This window comes from Eleutherodactylus coqui, chromosome 4, assembly GCF_035609145.1.
Source record: "Eleutherodactylus coqui strain aEleCoq1 chromosome 4, aEleCoq1.hap1, whole genome shotgun sequence".
Classification (NCBI taxonomy): Eukaryota; Metazoa; Chordata; class Amphibia; order Anura; family Eleutherodactylidae; genus Eleutherodactylus; species Eleutherodactylus coqui.
Genome location: NC_089840.1, coordinates 241,227,071 through 241,244,532, shown reverse-complemented (window position 1 = coordinate 241,244,532; position 17,462 = coordinate 241,227,071). Strand labels below are relative to the sequence as shown.

General features: G+C 46.0%; 1 protein-coding gene across 1 annotated transcript in view; it reads right to left on the bottom strand.

The window, feature by feature from the left end:
- The window catches only part of LOC136626663 (alpha-2-macroglobulin-like protein 1), a 200,952-nt gene that overhangs the window by 41,087 nt on the left and 142,403 nt on the right, over positions 1-17,462 (bottom strand). Inside the window, exons 20-21 of the mRNA XM_066601680.1 lie at positions 10,548-10,668; positions 7,823-7,944 (exon numbers count right to left, since the gene is read on the bottom strand). Of these exons, the coding sequence (XP_066457777.1) occupies positions 7,823-7,944; positions 10,548-10,668 (243 nt within the window). The remainder of the gene's footprint in view (positions 1-7,822; positions 7,945-10,547; positions 10,669-17,462) is intronic.

Sequence of the window (17,462 nt, the reverse complement as noted above, 5' to 3'; positions counted from 1 at the left end):
CGTTACAGCAGGCTTGCGCAAAATTCTTTCCTGGCTCTGCTGTGCGTTCCGTAAGCGAAGTCAGCCTCCAACCACAGGCCAATAAGCGGTACATTTAATTACAGCGTTCTGTTTCTGCACTACTGGTAATACAGCATGCTGAGGGGTAGGGGTAGGCCTAGAGGACGTGGACGCGGGCGAGGACGCGGAGGCCCAAGTCAGGGTGTGGGCACAGGCCGAGCTCCTGATCCAGGTGTATCGCAGCCGACTGCTGCGGGATTAGGAGAGAGGCACGTTTCTGGCGTCCCCACATTCATCGCACAATTAATTGGTCCACGCGGTAGACCTTTATTAGAAAATGAGCAGTGTGAGCAGGTCCTGTCGTGGATGGCAGAAAGTGCATCCAGCAATCTATCGACCACCGAGACTTGTGCGCCGTCCACTGCTGCAACTCTGAATCCTCTGGCTGCTGCTCCTCCTTCCTTCCAGCCTCCTCACTCCATTACAATGACACATTCTGAGGAGCAGGCAGACTCCCAGGAACTGTTCTCGGGCCCCTGCCCAGAATGGGCAGCAATGGTTCCTCTCCCACCTGAGGAGTTTGTCGTAACCGATGCCCAACCTTTGGAAAGTTCCCGGGGTCCGGGGGATGAGGCTGGGGACTTCCGGCAACTGTTTCAAGAGCTTTCAGTGGGTGAGGAGGACGATGACGATGAGACACAGTTGTCTATCACTCAGGTAGTAGTAATTGGAGAAAGTCCGAGGGAGGAGCGCACAGAGGATTCTGAGGAAGAGCAGTAGGACGATGAGGTGACTGACCCCACCTGGTTTGCTAAGCCTACTGAGGACAGGTCTTCAGAGGGGGAGGCAAGTGCAGCAGCAGGGCAGGTTGGAAGAGGCAGTGCGGCGGCCAGGGGTAGAGGCAGGGCCAGACCAAATAATCCACCAACTGTTTCACAAAGCGCCCCCTCGCGCCATGCCACCCTGCAGAGGCCGAGGTGCTCAAAGGTCTGGCAGTTTTTCACTGAGAGTGCAGACGACCGACGAACAGTGGTGTGCAACCTTTGTCGCGCCAAGATCAGCCGGGGAGCCACCACCACCAGCCTCACCACTACCAGCATGCGCAGACATATGATGGCCAAGCACCCCACAAGGTGGGACGAAGGCCGTTCACCACCTCCGGTTTGCACCACTGCCTCTCCCCCTGTGCCCCAACCTGCCACTGAGATCCAACACCCCTCTCAGGACACAGGCACTACCGTCTCCTGGCCTGCACCCACACCCTCACCTCCGCTGTCCTCGGCCCCATCCACCAATGTCTGTCAGCGCACCGTCCAGCCGTCGCTAGCGCAAGCGCAAGTACGCCGCCACGCACCCGCACGCTCAAGCGTTAAACGTGCACATAGCCAAATTTATCAGCCTGGAGATGCTGCCTTATAGGCTTGTGGAAACGGAGGCTTTCAAACACATGATGGCGGCGGCGGCCCCGCGCTACTCAGTTCCCAGTCGCCACTACTTTTCCCGATGTGCTGTCCCAGGCCTGCACGACCACGTCTCCCGCAACATTGTACGCGCCCTCACCAACGCGGTTACTGCCAAGGTCCACTTAACAACGGACACGTGGACAAGCACAGGCGGGCAGGGCCACTATATCTCCCTGATGGCACATTGGGTGAATTTAGTGGAGACTGGGACAGAGTCAGAGCCTGGGACCGCTCACGTCCTACCCACCCCCAGAATCTCGGGCCCCAGCTCGGTGCTGGTATCTGCGGCGGTGTATGCTTCCTCCACTAAAGCACCCTCCTCCTCCAACGCAACCTCTGTCTCGCAATCAAGATGTGTCAGCAGCAGCACGTCGCCAGCAGTCGGTGTCGCGCGACACGGCAGCACAGCGGTGGGCAAGCGTCAGCAGGCCGTGCTGAAACTACTCAGCTTAGGAGAGAAGAGGCACATGGCCCACGAACTGCTGCAGGGTCTGACAGAGCAGACCGACCGCTGGCTTGCGCCGCTGAGCCTCCAACCGGGCATGGTCGTGTGTGACAACGGCCGTAACCTGGTGGCGGCTCTGCAGCTTGGCAGCCTCACACACGTGCCATGCCTGGCCCACGTCTTTAATTTGGTGGTTCAGCGCTTTCTGAAAAGCTACCCACGCTTGTCAGACCTGCTTGTCAGATGTGCCGGCTCTGCGCACATTTCCGCAAGTCCCACACGGACGCTGCCACCCTGCACACTCTGCAACGTCGGTTTAATCTGCCAGTGCACCGACTGCTGTGCGACGTGCCCACACGGTGGAACTCTACGCTCCACATGTTGGCCAGGCTCTATGAGCAACGTAGAGCTATAGTGGAATACCAACTCCAACATGGGCGGCGCAGTGGGAGTCAGCCTCCTCAATTCTTTACAGAAGAGTGGGCCTGGTTGGCAGACATCTGCCAGGTCCTTGGAAACTTTGAGGAGTCTACCCAGGTGGTGAGCGGCGATGCTGCAGTCATTAGCGTCACCATTCCTCTGCTATGCCTCTTGAGAAGTTCCCTGCAAAGCATAAAGGCAGACGCTTCGCGCTCGGAAACGGAGGCGGGGGAAGACAGTATTTCGCTGGATAGTCAGAGCACCCGCCTGTCTATATCTCAGCGCGTTGAGGAGGAGGAGCATGAGGAGGATGAGGAAGAGACAGCTTGGCCCACTGCTGAGGGTACCCATGCTGCTTGCCTGTCATCCTTTCAGCATGTATGGCCTGAGGAGGAGGAGGAGGAGGATCCTGAAAGTGATCTTCCTAGTGAGGACAGCCATGTGTTGCATACAGGTACCCTGGCACACATGGCTGACTTCATGTTAGGATGCCTTTCTCGAGACCCTCGCGTTACACGCATTCTGGCCACTACGGATTACTGGGTGTACACACTGCTCGACCCACGGTATAAGGAAAACCTTTCCACTCTCATACCCGAAGAGGAAAGGGGTTCGAGAGTGATGCTATACCACAGGACCCTGGCGGACAAGCTGATGGTAAAATTTCCATCTGACAGCGCTAGTGGCAGAAGACGCAGTTCCGAGGGCCAGGTAGTAGGGGAGGCGCGGAGATCAGGCAGCATGTACAGCACAGGCAGGGGAACACTCTCTAAGGCCTTTGACAGCTTTCTGGCTCCCCAGCAAGACTGTGTCACCGCTCCCCAGTCAAGGCTGAGTCGGCGGGAGCACTGTAAAAGGATGGTGAGGGAGTACGTAGCCGCTCGCATGACCGTCCTCCGTGACGCCTCTGCCCCCTACAACTACTGGGTGTCGAAGCTGGAGACGTGGCCTGAACTCGCGCTGTATGCCCTGGAGGTGCTTGCTTGTCCTGCGGCTAGTGTCTTGTCAGAGACGGTGTTTAGTGCGGCTGGGGGAATTATCACGGATAAGCGTACCCGCCTGTCAACCGACAGTGCCGACAGGCTTACACTCATCAAGATGAACAAAGCCTGGATTTCCCCAGACTTTTCTCCACCAGCGGACAGCAGCGATACCTAAACAATACGTAGGCTGCACCTGCGGATGGAAGCATTGTTCTCTATCACCATCAAAAACGGCGACCTTTTAGCTTCATCAATCTGTGTATTATATTCATCCTCCTCCTCCTGAAACCTCACGTAATCACGCCGAACGGGCAATTTTTCTTAGGCCCACAAGGCTCAGTCATATAATTTTTGTAAACAATTTTTATACGTTTCAATGCTCATTAAAGCGTTGAAACTTGCACCTGAACCAATTTTTATTTTAACTGGGCTGCCTCCAGGCCTAGTTACAAATTAAGCCACATTAACCAAAGCGATTAATGGGTTTCACCTGCCCTCTTGGTTGGGCATGGACAATTTTTCTGAGGTACATTAGTACTGTTGGTACACCAATTTTTTGGGCCCCTCGCCTACAGTGTAATCCAACTAATTTTTTGCCCACCTGCATTAAAGCTTACATACATCAGCTGTGCTGGGCACTGCAATGGGATATATTTATGTACCACCGGTGGCTTCCTGGCACCCACTCATGCTGTCGGTCCACATGGACTTCCCATTAGGGAGATGTACGTGCCTGTGTATACTTATAAAAAACTCGAGCCTGACTGGGGCATGCAGTTTGGGCCGAAGCCCACCTGTATTTAATCAGACGTTAGCTCTGCTGTCCAGGGCACTGCAATGGGATATATTTTTGTACCGCCAGTGGGTTCCAGGGAGCCACCCATGCTATCGGTCCACACAGACACAGGCAGGTACAACTCCCTAATGTAAAGTCCGTGTGGACCGATAGCATGGGTGGCTCCCTGTAACCCACTGGCGGTACATAAATATATCCCATTGCATTGCCCTGCACAGCTGAGGTAACGTCAGATAAAATACAGGTGGGCTTTGGCCCACACTGCATGCCCCAGTCAGACCGGGGTTTTTAATACATAGACACAGGCAGGTACAACTCCCTAATGTAAAGTCCATGTATTAAAAACCCCGGTCTGACTGGGGCATGCAGTGTGGGCCAAAGCCCACCTGTATTTTATCTGACGTTACCTCAGCTGTGCAGGGCAATGCAATGGGATATATTTATGTACCGCCGGTGGCTTCCTGGCACCCACCCATGCTGTCAGTCCACACGGAGTTGTAACTGCATGTGTCCACTTCTAAGGAACCCCAGTCTGACTGGGGCATGCAGTGTGGGCCGAAGCCCACCTGCATTAAACATGACATTACCTCATCTGTGATGGGCAATGCAATGGGATATATTTATGTACCGCCGGTGGCTTCCTGGCACCCACCCATGCTGTCGGTCCACACGGAGTTGTAACTGCATGTGTCCACTTCTAAAGAACCCCAGTCTGACTGGGGCATGCAGTGTGGGCCGAAGCCCACCTGCATTAAACATGACATTACCTCAGCTATGCTGGGCACTGCAATGGGATATATTTATGTACTGCCGGTGGCTTCCTGGCACCCACCCATGCTGTCGGTCCACAGGGACTTCACAATAGGGAGTTGTACCTGCCTGTGTCTATGAATTAAAAACCCCGGTCAGGTTGGGGCATGCAGTGTGGGCCGAAGCCCAACTGCATTTAATCTGACGTTAGCTCTGCTGTCCAGGGCACTGCAATGGGATACATTTATGTACAGCCGGTGGGTTCCAGGGAGCCACCGATGCTGTGGGTGCACACGGAATTCCCATTGCGGAGTTGTACCTGCCTGTGACTATTTATAAAAAACCGCGGTCTGACTGGGGCATGCAGACACCTTGACAGAATGAATAGTGTGTGGCACATAGGTTCCACATTGCTATGCCCACGTGTGCAGCTCCTGGCTCCAGGATTGGATTTCTCATTGCTTCTGTACAGCATTGTGGGCTATCGCCCCGCCCCTTTTAAAGAGGGTCGCTGCCTAGCCGTGCCAACCCTCTGCAGTGTGTGCCTGCAGTTTCTCCTCATGGCAGACGCACTTATAAATAGACATGAGGGTGGTGTTGCATGAGGGCAGCTGAAGGCTGCGCAGGGACAATTTGGTGTGCGCTGTGGACACTGGGTCGTGCAGAGGGGGGTTGGGCAGCATGTAACCCAGGAGAAGTGGCAGCGGAGTGTCATGCAGGCAGTGATTGTGCTTTGTTGGAGGTAGTGATGTGCTTAGCTAAGGTATGCCTTGCTAATGAGGGTTTTTCAGAAGTAAAAATTGTTGGGGGTGGGGGCACTCTTGTCGCTATTGTGGCTTAATAGTGGGACCTGGGAACTTGAGATGCAGCCCAACATGTAGCCCCTCGCCTGCCCTATCAGTTTCTGTGTCGTTCCCATCACTTTCTTGAATTGCCCAGATTTTCACAAATGGAAACCTTAGCGAGCATCGGCGATATACAAAAATGCTTGGGTCGCCCATTGACTTCAATGGGGTTCATTATTCGAAACGAACCCTCGAGCATCACGAAATTTTCGTCCCGAGTAACGAGCACCCGAGCATTTTGGTGCTCGCTCATCTCTAGTTTTAAACCTTTATGTTGTTTGTGTTTGTATTCTATCTATATATGAATAATTTGTATCTGCATATTTATGTGTATATATCATTTGATATTTTTAGGCTTGAGAAAGACCACTTTACTGGTCGAAACATTGCCTACTTTTCTAACCATGGAACAATAAAAGCTGCGTTTATAACAAAAGCTTCTTTGCACCAATTTTATGCTGCCACTTTTGGATATACTATGAAGACTGGAAGTTGATTGTTCACAACTTGATGTTGGCTGTGCATTTATTATAAAAGTATAAGATTTTCCCCCCTGAGTGGGCTTTACCTAATTGTGAGTGCTGCTGGATATTTCGTTATTGTATTGGGATTCATTTGAGCATGACACACAGCCACGCCCCGAGTTAAATGGCTAATTAGCCTAATTAGATCCAGATGTGTTTCTCCCCATGAAATTGCACAGCATGTTGCATGGGTATGGGGCCTTTGGTGTACAAATGTGCACTAAAATTGAGCATGCTTTTTTTGTGAGCGCGGAATGCTGGCGCAAAAACGAAAAATGAGAATGAACCCATTGAAATCAATGGGTTCTATTCTCCGCGTATCGAGCATGTAAATATGCATGCAAACAAACTCTTCTGAGTGCATCTTAAGATTGTTCATTACATCCCCATAGCAAGAAGGCTATATAAAAAGGCTGCATACAATAGGTAGAATAAAAGGGAGAAAGTGATGCTCACCAATGAGGCACACTACCCCAGGAACAAATAGTTAATGAAGAAATGCTCTACATAGACTACAGTCAACTCTGAATAGGGCTCTGAGATTATAGTAGGCGCACACCTGAAGATTGTTTTTGCTAAGAGACCGAGTCCTGTGAATGAGATAGAACAGGTGTGTCACATCCAGAAGGGATCCTACAAGTGGTTGTGGAGCAACAATCCAGAAACTCCTTGGGTGATTGTTAGTGAAATGACTATGAATCCACGTAATTGAAATGAGTAACTATTTTTATATCAGGTATCCATTTTATGTGCCTCCTTCAAAAATATGGAGAAGAAAATATCTATAATATTGTATTCCATTTCCAGGTAATCTTGATCTCATAGCTAATAGAAGTATATGACAAGTTTAATGGAAGCCATTGCAGTGCCTATGGAGGTTGTGATCCACTTACACAGACCTGTGGGTGGACTGGGAGTGGGGCCTCTAAATTCTGGATTATTAGACATTTTTGGAATGACATATAAAATTCATTTTATAGGAGAATAGATCATTCCAGAAGAATAGGAGCCCAAAGTAATAGGGTGCTGGGCATCTTATATAATACCATTGTAGCTATGCCTCCAGATATCTACACTGTACACAGAGATAGGACATACAAGTGGCTAACATTGACTACAACAGGCTTATATACTCACCTGTCACATTCATGCTTCCACATAATGATTTCTCATACATGAGCACCCCATAACAGACGCTCTTTAAGAGGGCAGCGGATAATAGACGGCTAGATGGCAAACCCCATGTGATATCCATGGGAGCAGCAAAATAAGTTTTCAGTATATTTTTCATTTATCCTACGCTTATGCAAATGTATGATAAACAAGTGGAAGTTGCAGAACTAGTAAATCAGACTAATTAAATAAAGGCTCATATAATTACTGCCCTTAGCCAGCACAGTCAGATAGAAGCAAGCGTTACATTTTCTATATTTATTCCTGCAAATTAGTTCAAGGGAATCAGAGGGTGGTTGATGGAAATGATTCAAGCTATTTTTCAGATGTGTTATGCTTCATAATATAAAAGCCCAAATCTGTTCCCATAACTTCTATTTTGCAGAATTTTCATCCTCACTTACTGCTCCCTTGCAAGCTCACCTTGACTACAATGGTTTTCTCAACAGCATCCTCTCTTCGATCTTTTCCTACCAGTAAAGGATCCTCGGTACATTTCCCGTCCACCTCTAGAGAACCAGAGTCCACATGTATCTGTATGGTCTCTGACAAAGTGAATACATAAAAATATATTAGCTATTAATTGCAAAATGTCATACTTACATGTACTATGTTTGCTATGCAACATAAGTTTTTTTTTTCCAGAACTTGGATATAGATAACCGACCCTCAGGATAGGCCATCAATATCAGATCAGTCGGGTTTGCTGCCAAGGCCCCCACTGATCAGTTGTTTGAAGAGGCCAAGGAGCTTGGTTGACCGCTGTGGCCTCTTTACTGCACACCTGAGGAAAGGTCATGGATATTTTAGTCCTAGCAATTTTTTACATTATTTTTAATCTTGTGATGGACAGGTCCAGTCCAGGTTTATATATTTAAAGATACTCCTTCAATACCTTTAGGACAGACTCACATGAGCGTATTCTCGAAGCGTGCAGACTGCTTGCAGACTATATGCGTGCAGACAGCGTGCAGACTATATGCCCGAAGCCATATGCAATGATATTGCGTGCTGCCCATAGCCATGTTCTATTTTGGCAGATATGTGCATGTGAAGCGCACCAAGATAGATTGTGCTAGGAGTTATCTGATGCACATATTTTACACAAGCCATGCGAGTGTTGAAATGGCCACCTATGGTAGATTGATATAGCATATTACCCTTGCAGGACTTGCGCACGGAATACGCTGTATCGATACTCTCGTGTAATCCCGGTCTTACAGTTGTGTGACGTGTTTACTAAAGATTCTCCCGTAACCCTCTGTTCATGCAGATAGATTTGAATACATGGACACACATGCATTTGGATATATACAAATGCACATTAGTTAATCATCTAAACCTAGGGGTTTCCCACTAAAATGACTTTTCACCTATTTACAGGTTATACAATAAATGTTTTATCAATCGGGGTCTGACTGCTGGGAACCAATTGATCATGTCCTGGCCCTGCTTATAAGTGAATAGATGGAGGTCATGCATGCTTACCGCCAGTCCAGTCACATAGGGGTTCCAGGGTGTGCTAATCTTGTTACTGCTGTGGGTGCCAATGCTTGGACCCCAGCGATCAGACATTTCTGACATATTTCATAGACAGGTGATATTAAAAGTATTTAGTGGCCAAACACCTTTTAAGTTTCTTAAACACTCTTCTTCAGGGCTCAGTCACACGGGCGTTTTTTCGCGCGATTTGCAGATGCGCTTGCGATCTGCAGATATGTATACCCAGTGCTTTGCAATGGGATCGGTCACATGGCTGTTTTTTATGCGGATGTGCCAATAATTATATGACGCAAATCGTTGTTCTTGTATATGCGCTCAATGGGGCCGGCAGCATAACAGCTGTGGCAGAGGAGAACGATGTTCTCCCATTGAAGTCAATGGAGCCGGCAATACAGCCGGCTCCATTGAAAGCAATGGGCTGCCGGCAAGCGCTGTATTAATTTTCGGGGAAGGCCTTCAAATATAAGCCCTTCCCTGAAAACCATCCCAAAAAAGTGTAAACCGTAAAAAAAAAAAATACTCACCTTTTTGCAGGTGCCGGAGATCACCAGCGTCCACAAGGCTCTTCTCCTGAACTGCTTTTTGTAGTATTCAGCAGGCAAGGATTTAAAATCCCCACCTGCTGAATGGGCTGCCTCTGATTGGTCCCAGCCCTCAGCCAATCAGAGGCAGCTCTCACTCACCCATGAGTGAGCCCTTTCGGCTGATAAACGCTGCTAGCAGCATTTTGTTCAGCCGTTACGCTGGCTTCGGTCACTCGATTTTTTTGTGCGCATCAGTTTTGCGCACAAAAAAAAAAAAAAAAGCACGGAAAAACGCCAGTGTGACTGAGTCCTCAGCCAAAAAGCACTCATCCGTAGCCATGAAGGTGTGACGGCACATGCACACGAACATTTGTAGATACACACATGTAAATATGTGTTCAGACAATGGAGCAAGCACGGGGCCCATCTGCTTGTAAACCTTGAACCAACAATTTTTAAAATGACTGTCTCAAAAATCCAACCCCTGTGTATTCGGGCACGTGAACATCATAGAGTGGCAAACAGACCAGCATTCCAAACTCTATCAGATTTGAGTGTATCATTTATTACATGCCATTTGTGATGCAGTTTTTGTAACCAAAGAGGGTAATAGAATAGGAGATGTAGGGGTGCTTAATTTATATTTTCTTCCTTTTGGCTTTCACAAAAAAAACTACATCCAAACCAGCATGTGCAGTTCCAGTCTATTGCAGAACAAAAGCTCTAAAGCTGAAAGGAAAGCCATCACATCCAATAAGTACCATCAACTAAGTTACATTTTTTATAGGATAAGGCCGGGGAGTCCAGGGGTGTACTTTTTATAATTACCGGGCTCCCTCTTTCCATACTGTCACCCCAGAAATTCGGCGCTCGGTCTATGAATCTTTTCATCATTCAGTGCGCTTGGACTCCCATCTATAGAGAACAATGGGAGTGCATGAGCAATGGCTGAAGAAAGTGGTGACAACTCAGGAACAGGGGGCCCATTAAGTATAAAAATGACACCCCTGGACTCCTCTGTCCCTGTCCTATAAGCACCCTAACATGGTTGATAGTACTTCTAGGACATAACAGGTTCTCTTTAAGTTAATGATATTCTTTGGTGTAAATGTATACAGTACTTGGTTTTACTGCGGTGACATCCCAGGTGAAACGGTGTGAATGCCCCTCACAGACACATCTGGCCTGTACCCTGTTGTTCACTTTTGCAAGATCCTCTGTATCAGACAATGACACGACAATCTGTTGTAATAAAATATAAGTCAGAAAGTGAAGAAACAGTATACAATAATTTTTATTTGTATATTGCCAACATATATGGGGAAGGGAGGGGGAATATACATAAAATGAGTCAGAACATGCAGTATTAAACTCAAGTGAAGCTTGAACAAATAGGGGTGAGGGCCCTGCGCGCAAGAGCTTACAGACTATAAGTAAGCAATAGGGTGATATATATATATATATATATATATATATATATATATATATATATATATATATATATATATATATATATATGTATATATAAAATATACACACATACACTACCGTTCAAAAGTTTGGGGTCACATTGAAATGTCCTTATTTTTTAAGGAAAAGCACTGTACTTTTCAATGAAGATAACTTTAAACTAGTCCTAACTTTAAACAAATGCACTCTATACATTGCTAATGTGGTAAATGACTATTCTAGCTGCAAATGCCTGTTTTTTTGTGCAAAATCTACAAAGGTGAATAGAGGCCCATTTCCAGCAACTATCACTCCAGTGTTCTAATGGTACAATGTGTTTGCTCATTGGCTCAGAAGGCTAATTGATGATTAGAAAACCCTTGTGCAATCATGTTCACACATCTGAAAACAGTCTAGCTCGTTACAGAAGCTACAAAACTGACCTTCCTGTGAGCAGATTGAGTTTCTGGAGCATCACATTTGTGGGGTCAATTAAACGCTCAAAATGGCCAGAAAAAGAGAACTTTCATCTGAAACTCGACAGTCTATTCTTGTTCTTAGAAATGAAGGCTATTCCATGCGAGAAATTGCTAAGAAATTGAAGATTTCCTACAACGGTGTGTACTACTCCCTTCAGAGGACAGCACAAACAGGCTCTAACCAGAGTAGAAAAAGAAGTGGGAGGCCGCGTTGCACAACTAAGCAAGAAGATAAGCACATTAGAGTCTCTAGTTTGAGAAACAGACGCCTCACAGGTACCCAACTGGCATCTTCATTAAATAGTACCCGCAAAACACCAGTGTCAACATCTACAGTGAAGAGGCGGCTGCGGGATTTTGGGCTTCAGGGCAGAGTGGCAAAGAAAAAGCCATATCTGAGACTGGCCAATAAAAGAAAAAGATTAAGATGGGCAAAAGAACACAGACATTGGACAGAGGAAGACTGGAAAAAAAGTGTTGTGGACGGATGAATCCAAGTTTAAGGTGTTTGGATCACAAAGAAGAACGTTTGTGAGACGCAGAACAAATGAAAAGATGCTGGAAGAATGCCTGACGCCATCTGTTAAGCATGGTGGAGGTAATGTGATGGTCTGGGGTTGCTTTGGTGCTGGTAAGGTGGGAGATTTGTACAGGGTAAAAGGTATTCTGAATAAGGAAGGCTATCACTCCATTTTGCAACGCCATGCCATACCCAGTGGACAGCGCTTGATTGGAACCAATTTCATCCTACAACAGGACAATGACCCTAAACACACCTCCAAATTGTGCAAGAACTATTTACAGCAGAAGCAGGCAGCTGGTATTCTATCGGTAATGGAGTGGCCAGCGCAGTCACCAGATCGGAACCCCATTGAGCTGTCGTGGGAGCAGCTTGACTGTATGGTACGCCAGAAGTGCCCATCCAACCAATCCAACTTGTGGGAGATGCTTCTAGAAGCGTGGGGTGCAATTTCACAAGCTTACCTCAACAAATTAACAGCTAGAATGTCAAAGGTGTGCAATGCTGTAATTGCTGCAAAAGGAGGATTCTTTGACGAAAGCAAAGTTTGATGTAAAAACAATGTTATTTCAAATACAAATCATTATTTCTAACCTTGTCAATGTCTTGACTCTATTTTCTATTCATTTCACAACGCATGGTGGTGAATAAGTGTGACTTTTCATGGAAAACACAAAATTGTTTGGGTGACCCCAAACTTTTGAACGGTAGTGTATATATACATAAAGCTATGTGACTGGATCAAAGTTTTGGATATGGGGGATGCAGTGGGAAAAAGGGGCTCAGATTTCCGAGGGAGAATATACAAGCCAGATAAACAAGGAAAAGATTAGATTAGGCAATTATGATAGGTCTCCTTAAAAGATGTGTTTTTAGGACATGTTTAAAGCTGTGGTGTTCAGAATTAACCTGATTATCTGAGGTAGAGCATTCCAGAGAACTGGTGCTGCTTGGAAATAATCTTGGAGGCAGGAGAGTTCTGGATTTAGAAGGAATGTAATATAAGGTCATTAGCAGAGCAGAGAGCACGGGTAGTGAGGTAGACGGATGAGGAAGGAAATATAAGGTGGTGCAGCACTATGGAGAGCTTTATGGATGAGAGTGATGAGTTTAAATTGTATAAATTTGATGGGCCAATACAGTGACTGGCACAGACTGGAGGCATTAGTGTAGTGACTGGCACAGGCGGGAGGCATTAGTATAGTGACTGGCACTAGGTGGAGGTATCAGTGGGTAGTGGCCCAAAGTTGTGTATGTTTGTGTTTCTATGTAGTGCTTATCTCTTTGTCTTGTTGTGTTCTGCTATATGTATTGAATCAGGTCACATAACGGTTAATGTCCGGTATCTGATTTTGTATCAGTTAAGTCTGGTTATGTGTATTATCCTTCCTAACCTGTGTGCTCATGATGTGGAGTGCGTCAGGTGCTAGGGGAGGAGCTAGGAGAGATGTGTGTGGTCAGAGGGGATGAAGTTAAGAAGTGTTCAAGAGAGGAGCTGAGGAAGAGAGCTGCTCAAGAATGCGTGTGTAGGTGTGATGGCATCTGGAAACCATGTAAAGATACAGGAGATCGGGAGCTTACCCGTGCCTTGTCCCAGGCTCACTTTTGCAGTAATTGAGTGCCTTTCCTTTGGAGAGTGTTTGAAACAGACCCTGTGTTTCCCTGAGTAGGAGATGGAGAGTACATGGTTCCTCCATGTGTCTACCACAATACTGAGTGCACACAAGAGAGCGAGAGAGATTAAGAGAACTAGATTCAAAGAATGTGAACTAAATGGAGAAGAGAGAAATATGTAATTTGTGCCTAGTTTATAACGGGAACACTTCTGCAAAAGATCCAACAGATAACTTAGATTGTGGATATACAAAAAGGAAAGAGTGACTTCTGGATAAAAACTTGTTGAGGAAAGAATATGAAAAGTAAATGTTAAGTTAAAGAGAAAACGTATGCCTCCGGTTTTGGAGAAACTATTCCTTTGATTGTGGACTCAAACTGTTATTTACCGCGATCATCAGAAAGGAGCAATGGCGTCACAAAGGCAAACAGGATGTACTAAGCTTGGTTTCACATGGTTACTTATTGCAGTGATCTGCGGACGGCTGGGCCAGTTACCATTTAGGCGCAGAAGGAGAAGATGGTAGAGCCACCCGTGACAGAGTGTTTTTCTACCCTGCTGTCTTCCCCACCTTGGGATCGGCTCTGGGCCACCAGAAGTGTAGTGACTCTCATGGGGTGGAGGCATCAGTGTATCGGCTGGACAAGATGAGCCCGGCTGCTGAATTTAGGATGGATTGGATAAGAATTTAGAAAGGGGAAGTGCGATCAGTAGTGAGTCACAGTAATCAAGCCAAGAGTGGATAAGGGCGACAGTAGGAGTTCTTGATGTCTCACAGTGAGGAAAGGTCAGATTCAGGAGATGTTTTTGAGGTGCTGCTATCATGAGCACACAAGTGACTGAATAAAGGGAGTGAAGTAAAGGTCAGAATCAAATATGACCCCAAGACAACAGGTGTGCTACCAAGGTGATATAGTGGTACCACAGACTGACATTACAAATCTTGTTGGTAAATTGCTGACAGGATTTTGCAAAATCTATAATCATAAGACAAAAATACACAACCACCCATTGCTATAATAATAATCTTTATTTATATAGCGCCAACATATTCTGCTGCGCTTACAATACAGGGGAAATAACACAAGACAACGGTTACATGAAGGAATCAATTGATGGAAATAGTAGGGGTGAGGGTCCTGCTCCAACAAGCTTACATACTACACATAATGGGGTGATACAGAAGGTAAAGGGGCTGGAGATGTGCATGGTATGGTGAGGTGGAGAGTGTGGGATGCTATACACACAGAAAATGGTTAGGCCGTATAGTGGCTGAATCTGTACGACTGCGGGGGTTGGTTGATTGCGGCTAGCAGGGATTGCATTTGGTAGGACAGGGAGCATGTTATCAGGCGGAGTACAGAGGGGTTTAGTTTAGGAGATATGGTATGCCTCCCTGAAGAGGTGCATTTTTAGAGCATGCCTGAAGTTTAGTGTGTTAGTGATTGCCCGGATATTTTTTGGTAGCGCGTTCGAGAGGACAGGTGCTGCTCTGGAGAAGTCTTGGAGGCGGGAGTGCGAGGTTCGAATTGAAGGGGCATTCAGTCTGATTTCATAAGCAGAGCAGAGGGCACGGGCTGGGTGGTGAATTGAGATGAGGGAAGCAATGTAGGGCAAGGCGGTGCTGTGGATCACTTTGTGGATGAGGGTAGTGAGTTTAAATTGAATTCTGTATTTGACGGGCAGCCAGTGCAGTGACTTGCAGGGGAGGCCTATCAGCAGCGAGTTGCAATAATTGAGCCGAGAGTGGATGAGGGCAACAGTGAGCGGTTTTAGTGTGTCCATGGTGAGAAAAGGGTGTATTCTAGCAATGTTCTTGAAGTGCAGCTGACAGGTTCTGGTAAGACATTGGATGTAGGGGGTGAAGGAGAGATCGGAGTCGAATATGACCCCAAGGCAGTGGGCATGTTGTCTAGGAGTTATAGTGGTGCCGGACATTGAGATGGAGATGTCAGGTTGAGGTCGGTTAGTAGACAGCAGGAACACTAGTAGGTCAGTTTTTGAGAAGTTCAGTTTTAGATAGAGAGAGGACATAGTGTTAGAGACAGCAGACAGACAGTCGGTGGCGTTCTTGAGGAATGTTGCTGGAGGAGGTGTATAGCTGGGTATCATCAGAACAGAGATGGTACTGGAAACCAAATCTCCTGATGGTCTGTCTAATGTGCGCTGTGTAGATGGAGAAGAGGAGAGGGCCGAGGACCGAGCCCTGGAGGACTCCAACAGCAAAGGGAAGAGGAAGGGGAGGTAGAGCCAGCAGAGCAGACACTGAAGGAGCGGTCGGATCGGTAGGAGAACCAGGAGAGGGCAGTGTCCTTTCTGCTACAAAAAGTTAAGATAATAAAATGATGATTATTCTAACATATTTTTGAGTATTTTGATGATACATTAAAGGGTTTGTTTCACCATGTCAGCCTTGACCAGATAATCAGGACCTCTGTTGGGATAGATAGACCTAAAATGCAACCATACACTGCTTTATTTTCCCTGCAAGGAATATGAGTGGCCAGATGTAGTTTTCCCAGCTTGACTGACAGCTAACTGCTCTGTAAAGGGTAATATGTGTAATAGCCATTGTGCTTCTTTTTAAAGACTTACTGCAATTTTAACATGTCTTAGACCACTGCTGATCACTATCATTGTTACTTGCTGCCTGTTCTCGACAGCTGAAAACAGATACATAGAGAGTATAGACATCTTCTGCTGAGAGGAGCTGACAAGCCTTGAAGATAGCCAAGGTGGCACAACCCTCAGGTGAGTCGTGCAGTCCCTTTTTCTAATGATCAAAGGGTGTCTCAGCAGCTGAACCCAAACTGAAAAAAACTTTTGACATGTCTCAATGACATGCCAAAGGTTAGATAACCGCGTTGTGACTAGCCTATTTTGTGTCTTAACCCTTAGGGACCAAGTGTGGTAAATATACAGTGCTTGGTCCTGGGCTTTAATCGAAGTCGATAGTAGTAATACATTGTGGAATTAAAGCCTCTGCTCCTGCAATCAAGCAGGAGTTGGTTGGGTTTTCGGCTGTCAGACACAGCCAAAGAGCCAGAGGTTTTACCACTTCTGCCTTCTCCTTTCCAGGCTACAAAGCACTCAATAAGTGATATGTAATAAAAAGTGAAAGCGGAAGTGCTTGTTTGACTATGCGACCCAAGGATCAGCTCTGTTAGTGATTGATGTCACTAAAGGGGGAGATTTTCCTCTGTAACTGGGGCTCCCATGGATGCCCCATCTACAGTGGAACTGTATGAAATAATAAAGAAAATAAGACAATGTGAATGAACCCCAGAGGTTATTGATTGTAAAAAAAATTATTACAAAAATAAGTTTAAAAAAATTACAAAATAAAATAAAATATATACATAAAAAACAAAACGACCGACTGCTAAACCCATCCAAAACTGTTGCCATATGCGCCCTGTCATCCGAGACTTTACAAATTATATACCAACATGCCCAAAACAAAATGGGGAACCCATTCCTGTACTTGATTTTAACGTAATTTGACTAATTTTAAAAATAAAGAGCTATAAAATTTTTAAAAGGCAGAAAAAAAGTCAATGGAAATATATATGTAAAAAATAGCCCTATTTGGCATAGGAAAAAAATGCAATACAAAAAAATATTTGGTCACTGAAGAAAAAAATTATGGCAGTAAAACCACCACATGGGTAAAATCCCTAAAACGTGTTTGGTCCTTCAGGCCCAAAACCCCTTGGTCCTTAAGGGGTTAAGGATCAATCAATTTTCATTATCACAGTGCAACAGTAATAACTCGTTGTCATATAAAAGCGTGTTTTATATTTTCATGGCTCCACTCTGGGGTACATATAAGGCTTTCTATTTTTGTGGGTAAAATGGAAAAAAAACCTCCAGAACATGGATTTGTAAGCCCCACAATCCCCTTAAAAATGTATATATTTGATTCAATCTATTAAAACATATAGCACCTAATTATGAGGAATGGTTTGAATTA